Here is a 27,910-nt window from a genome sequence, read left to right on the forward strand (position 1 = left end):
ATGGCGGCGGTAGCGTCGGGTCGCTGTGTCGGTGTCCGCTGCAGGCTTTGCCTGATGCTGACGGGCCAGTGGACGGGTCTGTGTGGAAAGGCCCCCAGCAGGTAAGAGACGCTTGGGAAACCCAAGAGAAAGACCGCCCCCCCCCCCTCGCCCCGGCCAACCTCGTCCTGTGTATCAGCTTTTCCCTAAGAGCTGTGGAGCTAGGTACGATGGAGTGGGTTGCGCATGCGCGGTTTCGCGGCCATGTGCTTAACCAGGTGCGCGTAGCTGGAGTCCTGGAAAAGGGCCCCAGACTACTTTGGTACGATGTTACTTCTTGGTTGGTTGGCTTACCCTGTTGTGGAGCTTACGTTTGAATGTGCTATAGCAACCCCTCCCAAGTTTTAAAAATAGGAAATTATGCGTCCTTCTTTATTTTCACCAAATAGGGGAACTCTGAAGATTTTTCCCAAATTAAAGCGGTTTATGAGGGCCACTGTGTGCTGGATGTTGTGGGGATGATTGGCCTAAGAAATTATCCAGGTCTTCAAAAACGCAGGGAAATCTAAAAGATTTGAGCACAGCCTTTGGGTTGCTGTGATTGTTACACCTTGGAATACGTATTTAATACTTTTCACTAAATACAAGTAGTGGTGTAGTGGAAATAGAGTAACTTGTAATGGAAAGTTGGGAAAAGCCCAATTTTGGATTCAGTGTTTGCCATTTCTTGAGTGGGATAATAGACAAGTTTTTTGTAGAGTGGACCTCGTAATAACTGAAAAACGGTGAGAGATAAGTGAGATGTGTAATTTATGGTGTACGTTTTATATGCGATACCTTCACTCTGCTCAAAAAAGAGAAAACACCCCACCTGATACTGTGGAAGCCTTCATACTCAGTCGCAGTCCTTTTCTTCATAGTGCCACTGTTGACATTTTTCTACTCATTTCCTTTGCTTGACAGCAGCATCTCTCCCTCTGTATTCACCCACAAGACAACAGTGGTCTTAGATCCTAATTTCATGAAAAAGCAATAGCCAACTCTCTCTGAGAGTTTATCCCTCTGAAGTTGATCCCCAGCAGAGAAGTATTGTTTTCGAATGATACCCGAGATCAGATTCCAGTAGAGGAAGTAGCTTTGTGTTTAATCACATTTTGGCAATTTTGTGAATGGTACCAATCCCATGTAGGAAGGGAATACACAATAATAGTGCCCATTACTGTGTGATATTTGACTATTTCTTAGTGTGATCAGAACATTTTAAAACTCATGGGTCAGTAATTCTAAATTTTGTGTAAAAAATAATAGCAGTTTCAAGTTTAATTTAGGACATACATATTTGGCAAATTCTTGATTGTTAGATGAAGTAGGATGAAAGGCCATGGTGATCTTAGTTTAATAATTTATCATAATTGCTTCAAGTGGGATAGTCTTATTAGGGTGTTATTCGTATAAAATCAGGGACTCGTTAAATTGTTCCTCTTAACCTCAGTGTTTCAGATTCCCAAAGTTGAAAGTCCCTTATATTTCAGGGGCGCCTGGGTGGCTAAGTTGGTTAAGCGTTCAACCCTTGAGTTTGGCTCAGGTCATGATCTCACAGTTTGTGGCATCCAGCCCCACATCAGACTCTGTGCTATTAGCACAGAGACTCCTTGGGATTCTCTCTCTGCCTCTCCCCAGCTTGAGCATGTGCTCTCACTCGCTCTTTCTCTCAAAATAAAATAAATGTTTTTTTAAAAAGTCCCTTATATTTCACATTTGCTGCTTCAGTTCAGGTGTTATTGAGATTTTTTTTTTCCTGATTCTATTTAATAAGATTGCCTGATTTAAAAATGTTGACCATTATTGCGTCCATATGTCTATTTTGTAATGGTTTTGAACATGTTCTTCAGGCCTATCTTCTCAGTGTGCATTGCCATGAATTATGCAGTCATTTGGACCCATGACAATTGGAAAATTTGGGTTCAAAATGCACATTGGTGGAAGGAGGTGGGAACTTCATTAATGAGTACCAGTTACAGGGCTTTTATTTTTTGCAGATTTTATTCTGGAAGTGCAACCCTCCCAAAGATTGAAGGAGCTAATGTAACAGGTATACAAAAATGTATTGAAATAATTTCATTTCTATGTTAAATTATTGCACTAATTTGTAGTAGTAGTAGTAGTATTGGGAAATTGATTTACTTTGTTTTATTTTTCAAATTAAGGGATCGAAGAAGTGGTCATTCCAAAAAAGAAAACTTGGTGAGTATTCAGTCAGTGTTCATTCAGCAAGGAGTTGAATGCAAAACATTTGAAGGTAAGGAGCCAATGACAGAGAGTAGAGAGAGCATTTTGGGGGACAGAACAGCTGATGGGAGGAAAACTTGGGAGTTGGAAAGAACTTAAAGAGGAAGGTGGAGGGTAGTGAATGAATGGGGCGTGAAATTTAAATAGGGTTAAAAGACCTGAACTAAGTTGGGTTAATAGTTACATAATGGTTAATTATGAGCATCGTTATTAGAATAATTTCTTTCCTTTTTTTTTCTTTCTCTTTTACGAAAGTTTTACATGTTTGGGAGACTGGACAGAAGTATTACTCTTGCGGTCTTTAAGGAAGGAAAATAAAATAGTGTGGACTGCAGAATTTAGCTTTTTTTTTTTTTTTTTTTACCTCACTAGAAAGATCCTTGATCTCAGGCTTGTAAGTTCGAACTCCACATTGGGTGTAGAGATTTCTTAAAAATAAAATCTTATAAAAAAACAAAAACAAATACCAGACTCACAGTGGAGTAAAAGGGAGTCACAAGTTGATATCATAATCTGTAATGTTTTAATTTATTTTTTAGGGATAATGTATTCATTAAGGTTGCTTTTTTAAATAACCCTTTTTTGAAAAGAGAACTAATGAGTAATCTGAATGTCATTTTTTTTTTTGTTTTTTGTTTTTTGTTTTTTTTTTTTACTGTTGTTCAGTATGCTATGACGATGTATTCACTTGGTAAGCCATATAGTCTAATGAAAGCTTTAGTTAGAGAATTCTAAGACATGAGAGAATGTCTTTGTCTCCATGAGATTACGTAAATGTGATGTTAAAAAATGGATAGAACCCCAGTGATATCGTATATGTCAAGGAATTATTCAGTCTTGATGTAATATAAAATTTCCTGTATGTTGTTTTATAGCTAACTTGTAATGAATGTTAGGTTAAACTTTGTTTTGAAAGGTAACTTTTGGTTTACTAAATTTACTCTTCCTTTTTGGAAATAAAACATATAAAATGTAACAGGAGTAAAAATAAATTTGAAATTAAATTATCTAGGTTTGTCTATTCCACTGAAATCTCTTCCAGTAGTTAGGGTCTCTACCCATAAAACAGCAGACAGCTAGCCTGAAATTTTTATAAAGGCTGTATAGTTGAGAGTTTCTAAATCAGAAGAGTACATCAGAAACATCTGGGAATTCAGCAAGACTGTATGTGACAGTTCTCCATGGAACTTGGAGAATTTGGTTTAGGAAGTCCAGAGTATCGTTTGTGATTTATTCTCATATATACTTGAGTTAAGAGCCACCAATTGAGATAAAAGAGGCAAGAGTAGCCCAGAAAACTGCAATAAGAATGCATAGGAAAATGGGGCTCCTGGCTCACTCACTCAGTAGAGCATTTGACCCTATCTTGGGATTGTGAGTTTGAGCCCCACATTGGGTGTAGAGATTACTTTAAAATCTTTAAAAACACACACAGACACACACATACATAGGAGAACGGATAGCAGGAGGCACGGTTCAGGATAGATATAATTTTGAGCCACACATTGGGTGTAGAGATAACTTAAAAATAAAATCCAAAAAAAAAAAAAGAAAGAAAATGGATAGGAGGCAAGGTTCACGATAGATATAGAGAATTTTTTGAGATGAGGGTGGAAATTGCTAGCCCTTGGTGATGGTAGGGGGGACCATGCCAGAGAGGGTAGGCAAAGTACAGTAGGAACATGTACTAATCACCTTTAGACAAAAGAACTAGGCAGTTTTCTTTTTTTTTTTTTTAATGTTTATTTATTTTGAGAGAGAGGGAGACACAGAATGTGAAGCAGGCTCCAGGCTCTGAGCTGTCAGCACGCAGCCCTACCTGGGGCTCGAACTCATGAACCATGAGATCATGACCTGAGCCGAAGTCTGACACTTAACCGACTGAGCCACCCAGGCGCTCCAGTTTTCTCATTTTCTAACTTGTTATTCTAGTGATCTTAAGAAATAAGAACTGGCTTTAGTTGAGACCTGAACTTTTTTTACTGGCCAATCCATTCTGAGAATTGAATCACTTGTTCACTTTGTAGGTGTCAAAATCCTGACATGGGTTAACTTGTGATTCTTGTTCTTAGGGATAAAGTGGCTGTTCTTCAAGCACTTGCATCCACAGTGAATAGGGTAAGTAGGAGTTTTAGGTTTTTGTACCCAACCCAGTTAATTATACATTTAGTATTCATACCTCTTCATTATTCATGATTAAACTGTTGTGAATCTTGAAAGTTTATTGGAAATAATCTAATCCACTCCCTTCATGTGATAGGTGTGGAAACTAAAGGTTTGGGATGGTTTTGTTTTTGGTTTTTTTTTGTGTTTTTAAGTTTATTTAGAGAGAAAGAGCACGTGTGTGGGAGAGGCAGAGAAAGAAGGAGAGGGAATCCCAAGCAGACTCCATGCTGTCAGTGTAGAGCCTGATGAGGGGCTAAATCCCGTGAACCATGAGATATGACCTGAGCTGAGATTAAAGAATTGGACACTTAACTGACTGAGCCACCTAGTCACCCCAAAACTAAAGGTCTTAAAGGGACTGGCTACACATTGGTTAGGAAGTTAAGTACTTGACCTAGTTTCATGTCTTTTATCTCCAAATTCCGTGTTTTTATCTTAGACCAATAATGTTTAAACTGAATCCCCTGAAGAGTTTGCTATAATGCATGTTCCTGGGGGATGGTTTGGGTGGGATACTGTAACGCAAGTGGTCTGGCGACCAGCTTTGAGCAGTAGTGTATCTACTATGCTAGAAATAATGCAGGGATTGACCGTGTGCGTCCTGGAGTTTCAGAGCTGAGCAGTTAGCTTTGTGATCTGCACTAAAAAGTTACTTTATCTCTTGATGTTTCCACATGCATATCTATAAAATGGGGATTAATGATAGCATCAAACCTCAAGGTTTTAGTGAGAAATAAGCTAGTACATGTGACAGGATTTAGGACAGTGCCTAGCACAAAGGAGTACTCAGTAAATGCTAGTTGTTATTAGTGAAATATTTTTCAATAAGTTTCTCTTGACAATTCAAGAATAGAGTTTGTAGTCTGATAGATAAACTGAAACCTTGGTAAATGCCTCAGAACATAATCTGTGTACCCAACTTGGGACTCAAATTGCCAACCCTGAGAAACTTTCTGATTGTATTTTTCATTAGCAGGAAGCTATACTTTTAATTTCAACTATGGGGACAATGTCTGAAATAATTAGCTACCACGATACCTGTGAGGATACTGATCCTCTTTAAGGCCGTTATCACAGACTTCCGGGATTGTTTTCCATTGTAGATGTTAAACTTAAGGAGTATTGGGCTAAATATACACTAATATATCCTAGCAGTTTCTCAGAAGGGATTCTTAAAATACTGCATCTCCAGGGGTGTCTGAGTGGCTCAGTTGGTTAAGCATCCAACTTCAGCTCAGGTCATGATCTCACAGTTCATGAGTTTAAGCTCCCATTGGGCTGTGTGCTGATAGCTCAGAGCCTGGAGCCTGTTTCAGATTCTGTGTCTACCTCTCTCTCTCTCTTCCTTTCCCTCGCTTGTGCTCTGTGTCTCTCTCTCAAAAATAAACATTAAAAAATTTTTAAAATACTACTGTAGCTCCATACTAGCATCATTTATCCCTAAGTAGGCACTTGAAATGTGAACTAGAGAAATGGTCCTTTGAGACTGTTCTCAATTTTGTTTTTTTTTTTTGTAATTATGTGTATTTTTTTTCTTTTTTTTAAATTTTTTAATTTTTTAAATTTACATCCAAACTAGTTAGCATATAGTGGAACAATGATTTCAGGAATAGATTCCTTAGTGCCCCTTACCCATTTAGCCCATCCCCCTTCCCACAACCCCTCCAGCAACCCTCAGTTTGTTCTCCATATCTATGAGTCTCTTCTGTTTTGTCCCCTTCCCTGTTTTTATATTACTTTTGTTTCCCTTCCCTTATGTTCATCTGTTTTGTCTCTTAAAGTCCTCATATGAGTGAAGTCATGATTTTTGTCTTTCTCTGACTAATTTCACTTAGCATAATATCCTCCCGTTCTATCCACGTAGTTGCAAATGGCAAGATTTCATTCTTTTTGATTGCCGAGTAATACTCCATTGTATATATGTACCACATCTTCTTTATTGATTCATCCCTCGGTGGACATTTGGGCTCTTTCCATACTTTGGTTATTGTCAATAGCGCTGCTATAAACATTGGGGTGCATGTGCCCCTTCAAAACAGCACACCTGTATCCTTTGGGTAAATACCTAGCAGTGCAATTGCTGGGTTGTAGGGTAGTTCTAGTTTTAATTTTTTGAGGAACCTCCATACTGTTCTCCAGAGTGGCTGCACCAGCTTGCATTCCCAACTGTTCTCAGTTTTTTAATGAAAATGGCCTTCAAGTCAAAGAAGTTGTAGAATTATGTGTGCAGCTTTCTGATTTGTCTGCATTTGGGCCCTTGAAGTCCAGGGTATTCATTCAGTAACCACCTGTTCTACCCTTGTGATGCTGACCAGGTGCTGTGCCGGGTGAAGAATAGAGACCCTTTCCTCGCACAGCTCCTAGACAGGGAGAGAGTGAGAGCACTGAACTGTGGCCATGACAGTTGGGATAAGGGACAGTTAAAGGGGATGATAAGGGATGTTGATAAAGGGACAGGTAAGGGGATGTTAAAGAACTAGCGTTGGTTGGGTCAGATGATAGGTTAGTTGAATGGAAGTAATGGGACAGGATCTACAGGTTGAACTGCAACATGATCAGTACTGTTCACTGAGATAGAGGTGACAGGAGGGTGTAGCTTCGGGCAAGTGCAGTGTGGGGTTAAATTTGGTTCCAGTCATCTGAACTACAAGGCCAGAGTGGAGTTGTTTTTCACGGATTGTGAAGGACTTGGAAATTGTTGAGGGAGGAAAATTGGGAAGTAAATAGGAAGGATAAGTCTAGTAAAAGTTAGAACAACTAGAGCGTGTCACCACAACTAGAGGCCCTAAATAGGAATCTAAGAAGGGTGGTGTGGAGGATCAGAACCAGAGCTAGGCACCAGTTTGAGTATAATCAGGGAGTACGTACATAGTCCAGGGCAGCTAACCTGGAACTGCTACTGCTGGTTTACCCTCACGTGACTGCCTCATGTTAGTAGAGTGGTGTAACCAGATGAAATGAGCCTCTAATGAGTATGAAGCGATATGGGTTTTGAAAGGGGCAGCGGGAAGCTGAGACGCCAAAAAGATATAGCCTCCGTGCCCTAGCTGTGAGCAGCCTTGCCCTGAGAGCTGCAGGGAGGGTCACCCTTGGAGAGGCCAAGTCAGTAAGACAGTACCTCAAGGGCACCGTGAGGAGAGATTCTGGATATAGGGTTTTCCTGTGGAACAGAGGTCCCAGAAGGCCCAGGAAAGGAGACTGCAGGGGAGAAGAGAGAATAGAGAAAGTACTTTGGGGGCAGTTTTCAGTGAGTGGTACTGAAGAGATTATTTTGCTCCAGGTTCTACCTAGAGCAGTTTAAAGAAGCGTACAGAGCTTGGACAGCAGCGCACAGAAGCTGCACCTTCCAAGAGGGCGTGGAGGCGTCTTCTGTGTGGAGGGCAGACTCTGATGGGCAGTGGCCGTGCTTGGAAGGAAACTGGTGCCTGACTCTGGTGCCCAGGCTAGTTAATTCAGAGGACCTGTAGTTTACAATAGCAGTAGTTCCTGGGACCACCCTCAGATCTTAAGGGGTCATGGGGGGCTGGGGGGCTGAGCCATTGTTTGCTTCAAGTTGTATGTAATTATAACCGAGTCTTAGAGAGCTGAGAGTGCAGTATAGGTGTTAGTGTTTCTCTCACTGTATACACACAGGTAAACTTCTGCATGTGTTATATATATAATTAAAACTTGTTTTTTACAGAGTTTGTGGTCATCAAACCTCTAGATCTTTATGAAAATCTAGCTAAAGAGACTTCTGTGTCTTCACAGGATTCCACAGCTGCCCCTTATGCATTTCAGGATGATCCTTATCTCATACCAACGTCCTCCGTGGAATCTGTGAGTAATTCCATGTAGCTTTTCTAGCATTATGTTTTATCTTGCTTGTTTGGGTTGAAGCACACATATGTAATTTACCTTACTTGTAAAAATTTTTGAAAAGTTAACAGATGCTGATAGGTAATTCAGTAGACTTTCTGAATCCCTTACTACTTTTTTAAAAAGTTTTAGAAATGGGCTGTGGAAAGGTTTTGGGTTTTAATAATCAGGGCTCTTTTGCATTGGAACAGTCCACTTGGTTTCAGTGCACTGGTTTTATGTTCCGCGAGCTGTATATAAGATGTGACCTAAAATGTCACACTCAGTAGCAGAGAAATAGTACGTGATTTAACTTGTATTTGGGTTTCTTTGTATTGTTGCATTCTTTTTTGAGGGGGTAGATAATTCTTCCTGAGGGTGTAATTTTGACCTTGAGTCTAAGTTACATGTAAATGCCAATTTCTATCTGATTCTTTTTTTTTTTTTTATAGCGTTCATTTTTATTGGCAAAGAAATCTGGAGAGAATGCAGCAAAGTTTATTATTAATTCATATCCCAAATATTTTCAGAAGGACACAGCTGAACCTCATATACCGGTAAGGAGAGGTAATTGTGATTTTTCAGTTAATACTATGTAGATATAAGTTAAACCAAGTTTTCATAGCTGCTTTTGAGTAGCCATTTGAATGTCCTCAGTATTCAGGTGAAGTATTTAGTTAATTATGTTTTTATGTATTTTGAAAGAGAGAGAGGCAGGGGAGAGGCAGAGAGAGAAGTAAAGAATCCTAAGCAGGCTCGACATTGTTAGTGCAGAGCCCGACAGGGAGTTTGAACTCACAAACGGTGAGGTTGTGACCTGAGCCGAAACCAAGAGTTGGACTCTCAACAGACTGAGACACCCAGGTGCCCCTGGGTGAAATCTTTTGATGAGTACAGTTATCTTTGCTCACAATAATCTTTTTTTTTTTTTTTAAGCTCCTGTATGTGTTTGTTCCCCATCCTGTTTTCCCTGTTTGGCTACTGTGACACCAGAATCTTAGATCTTTATCTCTGTGACTGTTCCTTTTCAGTTTCCTTCAGTAGCTTTGCTATGCCCCCGCGCCCCCCCCCCCCCCCCCCCCGCCTTAAGCGCCGACGTCGTCTTCGGTTTCCATGCTCAGCCATTTTCTTATTCCTGTCTGCAGTCTTCCTGCTTCAGTGGCCCTTACATCCCATTCTTGTATATCTGGCCCAGATCCCTCCACTTTGATACTGTAGTGTCCTGGTTCCTCTTCAGAGTAAACCTTCTGCCTTTTTCTTTGAACTCCGAATTGTATTTCCAACTACCTCTTTGTTCTGTAGTCCTAAAGAGTGAGCATTGTGGAGGGTGTGTTGTGTGCTGTTGTCACAGTGGTGAGGGGAGCAGATGTGCCTCTGCCCTCCTGGGTTTATTAGTGGAAATAGTAACCTCAGACTCCTGTCCCAAACAGCTTTCTTCCCTAAACACATGCACCCACACACAACCCTCCTGCTTCTCCAGCAGCAACTCCTAGTGACAAATTAAGAGGTCATTGCAATTGTATAGGTAAAAATGCTGAAATCCTGGCCAACCTTTCCCCTGTGTGTTTAACTAGCAGTTAACGTTTCTGTGCTTATTAGCTCACTTTGACTTGAAGCCTTCCATGGGTCCCTGCCTCCCTGGCAGGAAGCACTCTCATACCTCTGAGATCTCCCATCATTTACCATCACATTGCACTGTAATTATTTTTCTTCATTAGATTGGGAGAACCTTAAAGGCAGAGAATTACTTTCATCTCTGTCTCCAATGCCTAGCTTCATGCCTGGCATGAAGTCGTCAGCATTCAAGAAGTATTAAAATAAACTAGTGAGTGAGGTACAACCAACATACTTTGGTGATAGTGAATGTTTATAGAGTAGAAGAAGCATCAGGGATGAAAGATTTCTGCCTCTGCAAACCAGGTGTACTGTGACACTTACTTTTTTAGAGAGAGACCGCGAGTGGGGGAGAGGGGGAAAGAGAATCTTAAGCAGACCTGTTGCTCAGCATGGAGTCCAACACGGGGCTCGATCCCATGACCCTGAGATCATGACCTGAACCAAAATCAGAGTTGGGCACTCAACTGACTGAGCGACCCAGGCACCTCAGTACTCTGACACTTCTAAACAAGGTCGGGAAGAAAGAAGAAAGGGTGATTTTAGTAGAGGACAAAGGTTCAACTTGAAGTTGGGGAAGTTGGAAACAGGATTCTTCAGATAAGGATTAAATATTTATTTTGGGGTGCTTTTAAAAATTCTCCCTGAGCTGGGAGATAGCTAAATGATCTTGTTTTATAGTATTGGAGGGCTTTGATACTTTTTTTCAGTTATATTCCCAGTTATATAATTCCCTATATTCCCTATATATATTCAGTTATATTCCCTACGAGGTGTACACGTGTACCTGGTCTATGAAACATGAATTGGGATGGTGAAGTTTTATTTTGGTGTTTTGGTGATAAAAGTTCAGTCCTGCTAAGTTCTTTCCCCTTTAGCTGTTTGTGGTAACATTAGCCATCTTCTTTTCCTAGTGTTTAATGCCTGAGTACTTTGAACCTCAGATTGAAGGTATAAGTGAAGCTGCCTTAAAGGAAAGAATCAAGCTCAAAAAAGTCAGAGCTTCGGTGGACATGTTCGATCAGCTATTGCAAGCAGGTGACTCAGTTCATTTAAAACACCTCTAGGAACATGGGCTTGAAAGTGGGCTGTGGTTTATGTGATCGTGCTGGTTTTGAGTACAAGTTACAAGTATCTCTGATGATGTTTATGTTTTTAAGAGTTTAATGATATTTCCAGTCCTGCTTTAGCTTTATTTTTTGAATTATAAGTGAGATGGAGCGGTAACTTAGTTTATTGTGCTCTTCGGCTATATTGTGTTGGCAAGTAGGGAAATTGTATAGCCATTCTTCCTTGGCTTCTGTTTTTAACTTCTGGCATGTACATATTATATTCAGGTTTCTTGTACTCTTTAAGTATGTATGGAGGCATAAAACAGACAAAGAATATTTAAAAAGGAAGCACTAAATTGGGATATTGATTCTAGCTCTGACACTAATTAGCCCTGTGGCTTTGGAAAAGTCATTTAGTTCCTCAGAACTTCTGTCTCTAAAATTTTGGCTCTCTGAATTTGATCTGGATGAACCTCTGGTGGTATAGATCCAGAATGCATGACTTGTAAACTACCAGGAGAATGTACCTATAATAACATCAAAGGCAGCAGCATTGTAAGTTTATGGGCTTCAGGATGTTGTTCAGTGATTGAGGATAAAAACCAACCAGACATAGAAGAGATCGAAACTGAGTTGAATTGCTCAGTACATTCTTGAACACAAGAAGAAACATTTGCAGAAAGCTGTGTTTGAGAGTTCTGGTGTGTAGCCTGCTGTGGCATTGGATGTACAGATGAATTGCTGATGCACGTTATAATTTAGGGAGCCTTTTCCCTCTGCTTGTTGAATATGATAAATGTCTGGCAAGTGAAGTTCTTAGTGCCCAGGCCTGTTTTCCTCTAGTTTTATACACTGTGGAATGGGCACATGCAGACATTCAGTAAAGACAGTGTGTCAGACCCACAGCTCAGAGTAACAGAACAAGCCAATATGCCATGGGATGGATTAGATGAAGTTTTACTATCAAGCCCCTAATAAGTACCAAACACTTTGCTGGGCATTTCACATGCTTAATTTAATTCTATAACATCTTAGGAGTTTCTGTGTTTTATAATAATACTATAAAGGAAACATTATTAGGTAATTTTTCAGGGATATACAGTTCTGAGATCGTAAAATCCAATCCATTTACCCTTCATAGCCTCAGTTCTCTCCACTCTGCTATTTTCTACACTTTTAAATTCCTAATGGGCATTTTTATATCAGTATATTTTCTTTAGGAAAATGAGGGTACTTTTAAAATACTCTATTTCATACTTTTTCCCTTTTTTTCTTAGTGTCAAGATGAAAGCATGTTTTTGAGTAACAGTTTTTTTAAAAGCTATTATTGGACATTTAGGCTAGTATTTCTAGGCAGGTATTCCAGTGAGGGCCTGGATCCAAGCGGAATAGTTTTGCTTGCATTTGTAAAAATGGAACTGAACCAGGGGAACTAAGTGGCAGTAATTTGCAGAGTGTTCAGTTTGGAGACCGTAGTTAAAACCATGAGCTAGTTTCTCTGGAGAGACGAGTATGTAAAATAAGTGAGCACACACAAAGGTCAGGCTTTGTCTTGTGTTTTAGTCTCTCATGTCAGATCACACAGTAGGGATGGTGTCCCTGTCTGCATCACTCCAGGTGTTTGAGTTGATGTGGAGTGCATACTCATGCATTCTTAGGATGGTGGTTGCCACTATATACGTAGGCAAGAAAGTCACAGGTTATAGAAAGTGAAGAATTTTAATCTAGTGAGCTTTAGTTCTTTGATGTTTTAAAGTTTTTTTCCCTCTTTTTCTTCTACCCACAGGAACTACTGTATCTCTGGAAACAAGTAATAGTCTCTTGGATTTGTTGTGTTATTATGGTGACCAAGAGCCTTCAGCTGATAATCATTTTCAGCAAAGTGAAAAGTCAGAAGAATTGGTAATGGCTTTTGGCAGTGATTCTTAAAATTTCTTTTGGTAGTAATTTCATGTCAAAGTGAGGCAAGTTCTTATGCCTTATGTGTTCGGATAGTAGAGATTTGTTCTGAGATGTGATGTGGTATACTAGCTTTGATAAAAAGTGGTATGGAGGAAGAAGTATTTAAACAATTATTTTAATTTCGGTTCCCTTAAAAATATTTTGACCTTGCCTTCCGCATGCAGCTAAAGCTTTGACCAGAAATGTTTAGGAAGCCCCTCTTTTACTGTTACGTACAGTGACCACATGATGTGTAAGGAACAGGGAAAGACCCCCTGATCCCAGTCCCCTCAAAAATGCAAACATATGTGGGCATATAGTGAGCGTATGTGCTGGGGGTATATAGAACAGGATTGTGCCAAGGGCTGGCCTGTTGATAGTCCTATCTGACTTCTCAACCCAAGAGTTTTACTTCTGGAAAAAGATCCCAAGGGCACCCCTGGGTCCTGTGCACAGAGATTATATACCTCATTTTTATTATGTATTCATACTTAAAATTGCAAAAATGTGGAACACAGGCTGGATGTCCAATAGCATGTGACTGAACTGTGGTATTGTGTGGTGTTGGAGAAGACTAGGTCTGTTTGGCTGTGGAAAGATGGATCTTACATTAATAAGTGAGAAAATAGGCTAGACAACATTCCATTTTTATAAAAGTATTTCCATATGCATGAGGGGAAAATGAAAAGTGCTTTTCTTTCCATAAATGTCTAGTTTTCCTCCACCAGATGTGCATTATTTACATAAAAAAAAAAAGTCTTTTAAAACATGTAGGCAGAGGGTTGCTGTCAGACACTGACTTCTAGAGTCTCTTCTCCTAGGCTGCCTGGCCTGGCTGGCCCTCTGCCCGCCTTGCCCCAGCTGTAGAGGTGGTGTGGACCTGCGCAGGGCCAGCCCAGCCTGCCTCACAATACAGCAGCGTCACCAAGAATGGGGTTTATAAATCAAGGACATGACGTTACTAGTCTTTAAAAAGAATCTTAGCTTGCGTTGAATTAGTGTTAGACATTAGATCCCATACCCGGACATGTCCTGTCTTGCTTTTACCTAATGAACAATATTTCTATGTGGGCCAAGCCAGATACAGCCAGATCAAGCCAGGCTCTGTTGTTTGGCTTTCCAGATTCTCTCTCTGGGCTAGGCTGTACAGGGTAATGACTTTTATCTCTTCTCCAGGCTGTTATTTCTTGCTTTAAGGGCCAGCTTTACTTTGCATCTCTAAGTGAACTGATTTACGCTTTAGGAATTACCAGTTTTTTAAATGAACATTTACTGGAGTTTTCCTTCACCTTCTGTTGGATCTGTATTTCTTTTATTTTTCTAAAGTTTCCTTCGCCTTTCTGTTTTTAAGTATTCTAGGCAGGGAGAATGCATTCTGCTGTCATATTTTGTTTAATTCTGTTGATGATGGTTCATTTCAGGAAGAGGCCATAGAGGAAAATAATGACAAATCTAAGAAGGCTGGCCATCAATTTGGAGTTACGTGGAGGTATGTTACCCATCGTTAAACCTTGTAGTGGGGTTTCCATTTGTGCATGGAATGTTCCCTGTCATCCCCTCAAGATACGCTCCTATGGTTTTCTAAGATATTTGTTTTTAGCATACGATATAAATATCACAATTGGTACTCCTATGTGTTTAGACCTCATTTCATAAGATCTTTACTTCTAACCAGCAGTATGAGGTTGACACTTCATTCTCCACCCCACCCATTTAACTTCATGTCCCCTTTACATGGTATTGGTTCCTTGTGTAGTTTCATCAGTGTCCTTCTGTGCAATATCTACCTGTCACTCTGAAAGATTGGATAATTTGTTTACGTAAGAATACACATAACACAACAGTGTAGTTCTAAATGAAGATTGCTGGTCAGCAAGCAGAAATACTCAACATTTCCAAACAAAAGGTGAGTAACATTTAACATTTGAGAAATTTAAGTGAGTAGGAATGTTTGAGTAAAAGAAAAGTATTTCACAGGGACATCTGGAGGAGGAAAGTTACTATTAATATCAAAAGTCTTTTTGGAAGTGTTAAATAGAATCCGGTATTTTAATAATTTTCCATAGTAGTTAAGAGCATGGACCTTGGTATATCATCCTGGCCCAAATCCTGGTTCTGATTCCCAGGGCCTATTTGTAAGAGACAGAATCAAGGTACAGCATAGTCTGTATAACATGGATTATCTTTATTCATTTATTTGTTTTTAAAAAAAAATTTTTTTTTAACGTTTATTTATTTTTGAGACAGCATGAACGGGGGAGGGTCAGAGAGAGAGGGAGACACAGAATCTGAAACAGGCTCCAGGCTCTGAGCCGTCAGCACAGAGCCTGACGCAGGGCTCGAACCCACGGACTGCGAGATCATGACCTGAGCCGAAGTCGGACGCTTAACCGACTGAGCCACTCAGGCGCCCCTATTTGTTTTTTTAAAGGAAGAAGGAGTGGGGCGCCTGGGTGGCGCAGTCGGTTAAGCGTCCGACTTCAGCCAGGTCACGATCTCACGGTCTGTGAGTTCGAGCCCCGCGTCGGGCTCTGGGCTGATGGCTCAGAGCCTGGAGCCTGTTTCCGATGCTGTGTCTCCCTCTCTCTCTGCCCCTCCCCCGTTCATGCTCTGTCTCTCTCTGTCCCAAAAATAAATAAACGTTGAAAAAAAAAAAAAAAAAAATTTAAAGGAAGAAGGAGAGTAGATACGCCAGAGTGTGACATGTACACATGCTAGAATACAGTAGATTCTGGAGAAACTACTTGCCTGTGGTTGCCTCTGGGGAATTGTATATGGTTGAAGGAGTGTAGGGAAACTTCACTGTGTACTCTTTGCACAGTTGGCTTTTTTGTTTAGTGTTGTGAGTATATATTACTTTTTTGTAAAAGTTCTGGTTCTGTCACTTAACCTGCCAAGCTGTGGACAACTTGAGGTTTTGGAGCCTCAGTTTTTCCCATTTTTCAGAATGATAACCATGTCTTTCATGCACGTGGTGGTAAGAATTTTATGTGTATAAAGTGCTTGGCACAGTGCTTGGAACATTGTAAACTCAGTAAATTGTGGTAGCTGTTGGTTTTTCCAGTTTCCCTGGTTGACAATTCTTCCTGTGTCTAGGGCAAAAAACAATGCTGAGAGAATCTTTGCTCTAATGCCAGAGAAAAACTCACATTCCTACTGCACAATGATCCGAGGAATGGTGAAGGTAACATGTATTTATTTCTGTACTATTGTCTTTAATTTCCACTAAGTCAGGAATTTTTACTCTCAGAACTATTGTTCACTGGGCCAGAAAATTTGTTGTCTTGGGGGCTCTCCTGTGCATTGTAGAATGTTTAATACTTCCCTGTTCTCTACCCAGTGCATGTCAGTACTGCATCCTCCCCAGCCCCCAGTTATGATAACTAGAAGTATCTCCAAGAATTACCAAATGTCACCTGGGAAGCAAAATTGCCAGGCAGTAGAGTATGAACTTCATGAGAACTGAGACTTTGTTTGTTTTGTTTATTACTGTATCCCAAGCCCTAAAACAGTAGACATTGCAACTGTTTCTTAAGTAAACAAGTTGGATGATATTTAAGTTTTATCCTTACTGTCTTCCAGCACCGAGCTCTTGTGCAGGCATTAAACTTGTACACTGAATTACTAAACAACAGACTCCATGGTAAGTGTGTTCGGAGAATTTCCCTCCCTCCTTCCTTTTCTTCCCTTAGGAGTCTGTAGATCTTTGAATCCATGAAATTTTTGCATCTTGCCTCAATCATGGGCTCACTTTTAACCTTGTGGTATTGATGGTAAAAGCAGGAGGAGAGTTCCAGAGAAGGGAGAGAGTGTCTCGTTTTGTGAGCACATGGTAACGAGCCAGGAGCCATATGTGCATTACTGCTTTGCCTTAAACTAAGCTATTTAGGGATAAGTCTTGAACCCAAATTTTGTTAAGGTGGTTTTCCTGTTTTACAGCTGATGTGTACACCTTCAATGCATTGATTGAGGCAACAGCATTGAGCATGAATGAGAAATTGGAGGACAAATGGAATAAGATACTGGTAAGGGGAAACCATCATTTTGTCTCCTAATATGCCTAAAGTATCCTTTCCTAGAAATACAGGGGGTAGAGATTGAGCATTTTCATGGCAGATACTGCTCTGCTGGGTACTCAGCGGTTACTTGTTTACGTCCTCCTAGCAACCCTGTAGTTTAAATAACTGTGTCTTATATGTGAGAAGAAAAAGATATTAGACGCAGAGTCGATGGCTAGAATTCACAAACACCTCTGTTGCTTTATTTCTCATAGTATGTAGTTTTTTTTATTACAAACATAATGCATATTTCCTGAAACATTTGTATCTGGTAAGTTTGAAAAAACTTACTTGGGTTGTATTAGGGGTAAAAATGTTTTTGTTTTTATACCATACTGTTCATTTGAAAAAGGAAAACAGCCCGGTTCATTCTAGTCTACGCTTTTGCTTTATGAGGCAGGGGGCGAAGACAGTTGGACACCTTGATCAAGCGAGGTGCGGTGACTGAATAGAGTGAGTTCTCTAAAAGGCAAAGTCACTGGCCCTGCTAACTAATAGATAATTCTTAAATTAGGAATATATTTATTAAATTACTTTAGATCTAGCCAGAGAATCAAATTATTTTTTAGTGTGTAATATTGGTTTATTGGACAAATTACCTACCCAGGCATAAACAAGACTTAACACTTGGATTTATCTAGGAGCTGCTGAAAGAAATGGCTGCCCAGAAGGTGAAACCAAATCTACAGACATTTAATACCATTCTGAAATGCCTCCGAAGATTTTATTCATTTGGAAGATTGCCGGCCTTACAGACCTTTCGTGAAATGAAAGCCATCGGAATAGGTGAGTATGTGCCCTCATGTCCTCCTCTGGAGACTGGGATGATGCTGACCAGAGATCTTAGATCCAAACAAGCAAAAATAGACACTAAACTCTTTTTGCTGTGTGCGTAATATGTTGAGAATTTCCGTTCCCCCATTTGGTACATTTAATTACATGTATTTATTAACGGCGAGAGCTCCGTTATCTTCATGTTCTTTATAGCAAACTACAGTATTCTTTTAGTACTTTAGGTAGTTTTCTGTGGATTTCTTTACTCTGGGGAGAATTGTTCGCTTGAGTTAACTAGTTTTAAATCCCATGACACTTGCTAGCATAATTAGGTCTTTGAACCCAAATGTGCTATTGTATTATGTAGTTTTCAATAAAATTTTTTTAAATTAATTTATTTATTTTGAGAATGGGAGAGCAGAGAGAATCCCAAGCAGCCTCCATGCTTGCATGCTCCATGCTGTCATCTTGGAGCCCAATGCAGGTTTTGATCTCACAACCTTGACATCATGACCTGAGCTGGAATCAAGAGTCAAGACTCTTAACTGACTAAGCCACCTAGGCAACCCTAGTTTTCAGTAATTATGAAAGGTTGCTCGGGACCTGTTCACTTTAGTATGCTTTAGTGCTCTTGAATAAAGAATCCTGGTACAAAATACATTAGCTATAACATTTTAGTTAATACGTGTCAAGACTTTCTAAAAGTGTTTCTCACTTTAATCAAATGACGCTAATCAAACGCTAACGTTAATCAAATGAGCTAGGAAATATCTTCAGAGGAATAGAAATGCATCTTTTTGTTTGTTTGAAATGCATCACCTTTTATTTAAATACCAAAATCAGTGTGTTTTTAGTTAACTGTGCCTCAAGAAGCTGTATTTTGGATATTTGTGTTTGACTTATTTCTTACTTTTTTCTATCCACCTGGTAATTTGAGAACCCTCACTTGCAACATACCACTATATTATTCAGCTGTTTTATCAACATGGTATGTATGACGTTATACATGGTATGTATTATATTAACTTTTGTAGAAAGTTGACCCAGCTCCTTTATGTTTATGTGATTAATTGTTGTGGGCTACCTTCACTGCATATGATTTAAGAATAGAGAACTCACAAATTACAGTATCCTATAGCCTTAGCAAAAAGTTATTCTTGAAGGAAGTAACCTTGTTTGTTACATAAAACTTGAGCTGGAGGGGAAATGTACTAACAGTGTTGATGTGCAATTAAAAATGGTCAGAAGGTGTGTTAGTCTGGAGTTTTTTTGCCTCTGTAGAGCTGTGCTTTCCAGTAAAATAGCCAGTAGCCACACTTGTTTATTTCATTAAAATTAAGATTCCTTTCTTGCATTAGTACTAGGTAGCCCCATGTGACTGCTGGCTCCTGTATTCAATGATGCAGCAAGAGAACATGTCCATTTTTATGGGGAGTTGTTGGCCATTGCTGTTCCATACCTGAGTTGAAATTTTACCTGTCGTCTCCCAGCTATGCCAGAAGGGCCTGGATACCTATCCTGATAAATGCTGTCAGGCTGTGATGATTAAGTAAACTGTGCACAGGGTCTTGTACTGGAAGGCACATAGTAGGCCATCACAGGCTGTGGGCTCTCGTTTGCCCCGCCCCAACTTGAGAAAGAACCCCTGGGTTCAGAAATGACCATTCCAGTCTTTCTCTCCTGAGATGGACTTTATAAAACAACAGAGGAAAACTTGATTGTGTTTTGGTGGGCTAATTTTACAAGATCCATACCACCTGTGGGGAAGATTTTTATCTTTTAGGGTGAGAGGAAGAGTAATTAACTTTATCTTGGAAATCGGTAGTTTCCACAATAATCGTATCTTCTAAAATTTTACTCAACCTTGGCGACACTGTAGTGAAACTAGTATTTCTGACCCCAGGCCCTGTCGGATTTGTCTGTACCATCACACATCACTTGGGGTTCAGTTGCTAACCAGAGTCTGTGGTGGAACACCTGGGAACAGAGGGGCAGACACAGGGGAAGGGGGCCAGCTTGTCTTACACGTATGTAAACTGGCTACTTGCAGGAATAATTTTTCAATGTTTGTTCAAAGGAGAAAGCCTAAAAAATTAAAGGATACATATAAAATTATTATGTAACCAATAAAATGATTAGGAATGCTAGCAAATGGAAACATGCTCGAGGAAATTGTAGAAATGCACCTGTACCACCATTAAAACTACATATTCACTTGTGTGTGGATAAGGTAGGGAACAGATTTGGATGAATAGTGGGATATGTTTGGGAATTGTGTAGATGCGTTTTCTGACCTATTAGTACCACTCAGTTCATGTGATTGTAAAAGGATTGCCTATGTCCGTTATTTCTACTGTTTTTTCTTGGCTTTTTCATCTTGATTATACTTAAAAGCACAAATGATTACTGGCAAAAAAAAACGTGTTTGTTTTTCTAAGTAGGCAGTCTTGGTGAGGTTGTGTGTTTCCCGTTTCAGTGAAAGTCAAGTTTGAGACAAGACTGAGGAGGAAGGGAAAGTCTCCGCTGGGAGCACATAGACAAAGACCTGTGACTGTCCCAGATCGGAGAGTTGCACTCTGTACTGTGAACCTCTCCTTTAGCAAGCACGTGCCCCTGCCAGCTGTACACCGTGCCATGTGCTGGGGCAGAGGAGCAAGTGTGGCCCTTTGTGCCAGGTGCTGTGTGGTTGCTAGTGGTACAGAAGGAGAGTCCTCCTAATAAGACCTGTGTGCTTTTGTATTCTGCAGAAAACCCTTCAAAAGGATCATCCCTCATAATCTACGATATTATGAATGAATTAAAAGGAAAGAAATTTTCCCCGAAGGACCCAGATGACGGTATGCACAGAATCGCTTGTGTGAGACAGCCTATTTTCTTGTCAGTGATTTAGAGGCCTTGTGATGAGGACAGGGTTTAATTTAAAGTGTGTTTATTTATTTTGGGGGGGGGGGAGGCAGAGAGAGAGAGAGAGAAAGAGAGAAAGAGAGACTCCCAAGTAGGCTTCACACTGTCAGTGAGGAGCCCAGTGCTGGGCTCAGACTCAGCATCATGACTGAGCCAGTCTGACACTTAACCATCTGAGCCCCCCATGCGTCCCAGAGGACAGGTTTAACTTAGCTTAGTTACCTTACGGGTGGTTATTCTGAGGAAGCCAAAACATGTGGCACGTTGCTGTATACTTCCCCCTATGGTTTTTATTCCTTCAGGTTTAACTTACACATTGACAGTTGGGTCACTAGGGTTTTTATTAATGCTGCTCAGTTAAAAATATATTTTATCCATTGTAACCAAGACTTTGTGAACTTTGATTTTCAGATATGTTTTTTCAGTCAGCCATGAGAGTTGTAAGTACCGCTTCTTATTTTTTGCTTTCCTTTATCCACTTCTTAAATTCATCTGTAACTGGGGTTGGAAGGTGAGGGGGAGGGGCTTTTCCCTGATTATTTTCACTTCCTGAGTTTTCTGTTTATGTCTTAGATTCTGATTTTTTTTCTTTTTAAATTCTATACTAACTCACATAGCACCTCTACCCTTTGTTGTATACATTGTTTTTTTTTTTCACACCTCTGTTCAGATAAGGTTTCAGGGTATTTCATATTTTCCTATTGATGGCCTTTTAAATTGATGACAGTTGTTTTGAATTCTGGTTTTTCATTTTATGCTAATCAGCGGACGTGGATTAGCACATCCCCTTCCCTAAGGATAATGCTTTCTAAAAGTTTAGTGTGTATCCTTGCAGGTTTTTTCGTTAGGTGTTCAGACATCCACAGCCAGATACATTTCCGTGGTATTTTGTTTGCTGATACCAACATAGTATTTCTAGGCGGGAGGGACTATAGTTTACTTAACTCTTCTCCTATGAGTGGGTTTTGGAGTTACTTCATGGGTTTTTTGCAAATACAGTGATGCTGGAGTGAGCACTCCGTTTTTATGCACATGATCAAGTGTTTTCGGAGGATTGATTTCTAAAGGTGTAATCACTAGACAAAATCATTTTGTGAGGCGCCTGGGTAGCTCCTTCAGTTAAGCATCTGACTCCTGGTTTTGACTTAGGTCATGATCTCACAGTTTGTGAGAATGAGCCCCGTGTTGGGCTCTGCACTGATAGCTCAGAGCCTGCTTGGGATTCTTATTCTCCCTCTCTCTGCCTCTTCCCTTTTTGCATAATAATATTGTATGTATATGTGTATATGCTATATAATATATACGAACATTAAAAAAATTTTTAACTTTTATGGAATTGGGGAGTTTGCTTTCATTTTTTCCCTTCAGTCTTAAAACTCATTTGCTGTCAACCAGTAATAAATTGAATCAGCATAAATGTTTCCATAAGTAACTACACTTTTTAATGTAAAGAGCCACTATTTGGTTGATAAATCTCAGAGTGATGCTTACTGCTTGCAAATTTTCAGTGCTCAGTTCTCAGAGATCTAGAACTTGCTTACCAAGTACATGGCCTTTTAAACACCGGAGACAACTGGAAATTCATTGGACCAGATCACCGGCGTAATTTCTATTAGTAAGTGTGTTAGAAGTGTATCCCTTTGCATTATTGGAGCCTCTTTAAAAAGCAACCATCAGTCATTTCTGCAAGTAGGAGACTCTTGGTAGCCCTCCTATGTCATGTCTGCAGGCAGCATGCCCCTAACTTAATGGTACATGTTAATTGAGCACTTGGAAATTGAAGCAGTGGTAAACTGATTTGCCAGACTGAGATGTCTGGTGTGGATCTTTTAGGATATTTTTCTTTGTAACGCTTCAAACCCACGTGTCTTTTTCCTCCATGGCCTGTTTTATGTTTTTGAATATCTGGCAGGGTAGGTCCCTAAACATTTCAGCGCAGCCTCTTGTTTAAAGACGAAGATACAGAGATGAAGCCCAAAGAGACTCCTTAAAGGAGTTTGACTTCAGGTAGATAGAAACAAGAACTGAAGGAGGCAGCCTGTTAATAGTTGTGTGGTGATTGTCTTCTGTGTGTCCATCTCCTTGCTTCACACTGCATGCTTTGAAAGTGAACGTGGCAGACCACTCCCTGGGAGCTGAGCACGCTGAGGAGGCAGTCATGAATGGCTAGTTGTGCAGAAGAAGGTGTTGATCAGGAAGTCCAGAAAGCATAGTTAGCACCCCCTGGCTCAAGTATCGTCCCATGTAACTTGAAATTGTTACTTACAAGTTGATTTTAAATTCTGTGTAAGATGTCATCACGTAACAATGTTGTAATTTAATCTTCTGCTGTTAACGCTCTGAGACTAAAACACACCTTTTCTCACCATTACAGTTCCAAGTTCTTCAGTTTGCTTTGTCTAATGGAACAAATTGATGTCACTTTGAAGTGGTATAAGGACCTGATACCTTCAGTAAGATGATTCATTACTTATCACTGTGGATGTGCTTGTGGGTATCTTTGCTGGTTAATACTTTAAAAATACATTTGTATTTCTCTTAATCAGGTATTCTTTCCCCGTTCCCAAACGTTGATAGATCTTCTCCAAGCACTGGATGTGGCCAATCGGCTAGAAGTGATTCCTCAGATTTGGAAAGGTTGGTTTCAGCTTGTATGTCCAGGCCCATCTCATTTCATCGTCCTACATTTTGATTAACAAACGTGTTAATATTGTTAGGGACGGAAACTTCCATTTGTCACTAAATTGAATATATATGTAAGTTGAAGTCTGCTTCATGGTCCACTGGCTCATGTTGCACTGCACGAGTAAAAATGTACTGAAAGTGACTTAAATCCATTCCTTCGTGACAGGAATGGTAGAACTGTGCATTTGTTGTGTGACATGACGGAAGATCATCGCTGATTACATGGCATGCCCTAGATTTAAATTCAGGTCCACAAACGTAATCCACAAAGCCTAGGTTCTGTGTTACTCCCCTGTATCATGCTGCATCGTTGTGACTCAGTTGTTAAGAAGCCACTTGAATTTCTAAGAAGTAGGCATGGTTGTGGGTTTCTGTGTATAAATTGGCTGCAGAAGATGCTGGGTGTCCTCTGTTAGGGGACTGTGATTGCAGCATGAGTTCCTGTCAGCTTCAAGTTTCCATGTCCGAACACTGAAACTAGAGCCCTGCCCTACTTCACAGGATTGCTTAAGTGGTTGTTACCTGTTATAAAATATCACTGATCACCAAGTGCTGTAAAAAAAAGTGTCTTATATCACACGGAGTTGGTAGCTGCTCAAGAGTAGTGCATATGCTGTGGTTCACACTTGACTTGGGAGCAGGTTACTGGCTTCCACTGCTCCTTCTGTTCTTACCATGAATTATCCTAGTGGTGTCCTGGAGCTAGAGAGTGTCAGCAACTTTTTTTTACCCACCAAAAACTACAACGGTGGACAAAGGTCTGCCAAAGAGTTTTGGCATTATATGACAGTAATCACTTCTCATTATGTTCCTTTCTGTTTCCAGACAGTAAAGAATATGGTCACAGTTTTCGCAATGCCCTGAAAGAAGAGATTCTGATGCTCATGGCAAGGGATCGGCACCCACCAGAGGTAGGGTATGTCCAAATTCAAGTTAGTTTACAGTAATCAGATGTGTACTGACCCGTATATTCTCAGAGGACCCTGTAAAGGTAATTTCCTTGGTCTCATCTAGGGAAACCTGGAGAGTTCTGCCACCTAAACCCAGATTTAAAGTCTACATCTAAACATACCCAACCATTAGCAGAATCTCTTCTAAAGTCATCTCATTTCTCTGGTCCAGAGTAAACAACATGAAAATAGTTTCTTTCTGCCCTGACAATAGCTTTTTTTTTTTTTTTTTTTTTTTTAAGTTTCTCTCTGAAAAGAAAACACATGTTCTTTTTGAAAGATGTGGCCAATTTGCAAATTATTTACCCCAGAGCAGGGCAGGGTGCGTTCTTTTTTCTTCACTTTGTTACTTGTGTACCATACATGTGATGTGGTCCAGTGGTAAAATGGATTGCTCAAAAATGTTAACACTTCAGTGGAGTCTCCTGAACTTAGATTCTCATAAAACCAGTTAGGCAATTCTGCTGATTCTTAGAGCCTCTCAGCTTCAGGTGGCGTTTGCTGACTGTGCTGCCGATATCAGATCTACTTATGAGAGCCAAGATGCCAGACAGACTGCTCCTGATTGGCCAGCCAACCCTCTGAACTATATAGCTGTCCTCTTTTTAAGGGGAGGGAGGACCCAGGAAGCCTGGTGAGTACAATACCAAAAGCATAAGAAGCCATTTGTACTTGGATCTCAGAGAACATTTGCCCTGGTCACTAGAGTTTTTCTCATCTGTATGATGTGTAATCAGAAGACAAATGAGTTTTCTACATACTGTGTTTTCTCTGGGAACTGCAAATACAAACTGAAAAGGGAACTTTAGGAAGAAGACCAGTATAAGTGTATACAGTGTACTTAAGAAAGGACATGGTTTAATGGGCTAATTTTCTCTTTCTGACCTGTTTTCTGTATTCACGGGCAAGTAAGTCACTTGTCTGTTCAGTTAAATAGAGTGATCAAAGAATATTTTTGAAAACGTTTTAGGCATTTGGTTTATCCAAGTGTTTCACTTGGGTGTAGTGGTCCTACCTCCCTGCTTAAAATGCAGGTTGTGCATTTGGACTTCAGGAAACTGGCATTTATAAACATGGCCTTAACAAGAACCATCTTTGGTCTGTGTCAGTTCTGTGTGTTCATCAGCACTTCATTCACATACTCATTTTTAGTATTTGTGGATGGAAACTTTACATGCGTTCCTTTTTCCAAAAGCAGAGAAGTCAACAAAAGAATACTTTGTAGGAGTGGTCATAGTTAGGTGGTGTTGCTACATTTTGTTCTGGAGAGAAATGTGTATTCTAAAAGTAAGTGGAGTACATGTGTATGGCTTTTTCAACACGGGAGAGTAACTTAATTTGAACATAGGATTGCCAGCCCAAAATGTGGCCGTTCACTATGTTCAGGAAAAGCTGGTGAAGGAAGGCTTTACTGCCTACACTGGTCTTGGGAGTGTGAATCACACACGCGGCCTACTACACTGCTAGTGACCGAAACATTTGGTGCTCAAGTTTGTTAACTCAGGTTGACACTCGTTACGAATCAGGCTATGATGATTGGCGCAGGGGTACGGACCTCAGCTGAGTCATGGGAGCTGAATGTATGTGTTTCTCCTTTGTCCTGCATGTGGCAGGATGCTGGTGAGCACTTACAGGAGACTGATGCCTCAATCTGAGCCTGCTGTTCACAACATAATTCTAGGACACTGATCTCATTCTGGATTTTAAGAGAGGAAAGAGATCATTCTCTCTTGCATCCCTCTCTTCCAACTGCCCACGGGATGTATTCCTTCCCTGGGTAGACTGGAGTGATCCTCTAGAAGAGGATAGACCCTAGCAATTCTGAACACTGGCAGATCACATTTGCCTGGGAAACTTGACATGTATATATGTGAAGTTTGGAGGAGGGAGTTGAAGCACCCAAGGTGATTTTGATGTGAAGACAGGGCTGGGAGCGAGCAGAACTCACAGACATATGTCTTCAGGGGCTAGCACTGGGAGGAGGAGAGCTATGGTCATCTGATCGCCATGTGTTCTACTTGCATTTATAATCTTGCTCCTGTCTCCTCTTGAATAGGAAAATGTTGGGGCTTTTCAGGAAGCATAATAAGATCCCTGGGTAAGTTGAAGTTAACAGGCCTGCCTGGGTACATCCTAGAATTAACTGCAGGGTCTTAACTCTTACCATGGGGTAATTGGAATTTTTTCACCTGCCTCAGCATTCTGATAGACAAGAAAATGCACAATTGCTCCCACCACCTAGGGCATCCTGAAACAAGCACTGTTTTTAGTCTGTGCTCAGTGATTGTAACACACTGGCAAGACACCAAATAGATCCTCAATGATGGCATACTGGACCAATGTTCATGATCTCTTTGGCTCTTTAAAGTTAGACTTCATGTAACTTTACCTCCAGAACTACTGTTGAGGATTTCATGACTCAACTTTATAAAATGGTAGATTTTGCACATAAATCTTTGAGGGGTTTCGTTGGGGAGTGTTGACATTTTGCCTTTCTTTTACAGAAATGAGTTGCTGGATGAGTTTATGGACAGTGCAAAAGCATCCAACAACCCTGCCCAGGCCATTGAGATAGTGAAGCTGGCCAGTGCCTTCAGCTTGCCTGTCTGTGAAGGCCTTGCCCAGAGAGTGATGGCTGACTTTGCAATCAGCCAGGAACAAAAGTAAGTCCTGCACCAATACCATAAAGGAAAGTGATACAGACCAGACTGTCCATCTACCCGTTCACTGCTTATAGCTTTCTGCCTCCTGAATTTTCTTCTTTGCAAAGTCAGTGTGTGTTAAATTTAGCTGCTATTTTGTCATAGGAGTCAGAGGCCTATAGATGTGGCTCTTGGAACCTTTTTCCCTTGTCCTTATAGTTGAATGCAGCTGCAGAGTCCCTCTCCCCCAAGACTGAATTGCAGTTGTAACCTTCCAGTTTATTTTCCTCACAGAGAAGCCCTGGGAGACCTAACTTCACTGACCAGTGACAGTGACAGCGACAGTGACATCGGTGAAGGCAAATGAAAGTGGGCAAATCCGCAGCTGTGACCTAGCATAGCTGAACTGACCATATTGTAAAGAGAGTACGGATGGTGAACTTTGAATAACAATCAATACAACATGGATGGCCTGATTTAAATTCCTAATTTGATACTTACTATACCACCCATTCAAGGTTTACTACCACTTAAACGAAAGCATCACTACCATTTTCGTTTCTTCGGACACATTGTGAGGACACAGTTCCTGGTTTCAGCGCAAGCTCTGTGTCCCTGCAGTGTTTGTCAGCCAACTTGACACTGTTCTCCAGTGTGGTTCGCCCTCCCCAGGTGTGGACTTGGCCTCCGTTGGCTGATGCTGTGACGTTGGTGCTTCCTCAGTCTTAGAGGACGTGTCTGAAGGTGGTTTGCGTACGTATTACCATTGATACTGGGTCAGTATCCCAATATCAGGGATACAAAGAGATGCAAAATTGTGCATCTTCGAAACGATTAAACAATGGCAAAGGGCTGCACAAATGGGGAGATGAAGGCTGTAAATAAACTCCTCCAGTAACGTGTTTGCATGTATTTCCATTACTCTTACATGGCTTTTGTTTTCCCCCAGCCATAGGACTTGCACAAGAGTGCTTCATCTCCCTTTCTTCCCTGTGTGCTGGCACCTTTAGTTGCGCTCT

General features: G+C 40.5%; 1 protein-coding gene and 1 non-coding gene across 3 annotated transcripts; both read left to right on the forward strand.

The window, feature by feature from the left end:
- Positions 1-27,803, forward strand: PTCD3 (pentatricopeptide repeat domain 3). 2 transcript variants are annotated; one of them, XM_047068673.1, is made up of 24 exons: positions 1-101; positions 2,019-2,071; positions 2,187-2,223; positions 4,341-4,386; positions 8,185-8,253; positions 8,724-8,828; positions 10,800-10,923; positions 12,724-12,839; positions 14,300-14,367; positions 15,975-16,062; positions 16,461-16,521; positions 16,818-16,903; positions 17,578-17,722; positions 18,648-18,698; positions 20,458-20,547; positions 21,026-21,054; positions 22,123-22,229; positions 22,989-23,067; positions 23,161-23,251; positions 24,125-24,210; positions 24,735-24,883; positions 26,306-26,347; positions 26,754-26,912; positions 27,186-27,803. In XM_047068673.1, the coding sequence occupies exons 1-24, from the start codon at positions 1-3 to the stop codon at positions 27,256-27,258; spliced, it is 2,055 nt and encodes a 684-aa protein (XP_046924629.1). In that variant the 3' UTR covers positions 27,259-27,803. The 2 variants fall into 2 exon arrangements, with proteins under 2 accessions (XP_046924629.1, XP_046924630.1); XM_047068674.1 differs by lacking the exons at positions 26,306-26,347; positions 27,186-27,803 and having other exon boundaries at positions 26,754-26,841.
- On the forward strand, positions 25,773-25,909 carry LOC124504496 (small nucleolar RNA SNORD94). Its single transcript, XR_006960469.1, has one exon. It is a non-coding gene; the product is annotated as a small nucleolar RNA SNORD94 (small nucleolar RNA).
- Positions 27,804-27,910: the final 107 nt, after the last annotated feature.

This window comes from Lynx rufus, unplaced genomic scaffold (assembly GCF_022079265.1).
Source record: "Lynx rufus isolate CCGP_SWC_20201006 ecotype Redwood Valley unplaced genomic scaffold, mLynRuf1.p SCAF_8, whole genome shotgun sequence".
Lineage (NCBI taxonomy): Eukaryota > Metazoa > Chordata > Mammalia > Carnivora > Felidae > Lynx > Lynx rufus.

What these genes read in the sequence shown, in the direction of transcription:
- PTCD3 (XM_047068673.1), top strand. Translation starts at nt 1, where the DNA reads ATGGCGGCGGTAGCGTCGGGTCGCTGTGTCGGTGTCCGCTGCAGGCTT. An exon ending in GGGATCGGCACCCACCAGAG is followed by an intron (nt 24,211 to 24,734) that starts GTAGGGTATGTC and finishes AGAGCCTCTCAG; the next exon opens with CTTCAGGTGGCGTTTGCTGA. An exon ending in GGGAGGACCCAGGAAGCCTG is followed by an intron (nt 24,884 to 26,305) that starts GTGAGTACAATA and finishes CCTCTTGAATAG; the next exon opens with GAAAATGTTGGGGCTTTTCA.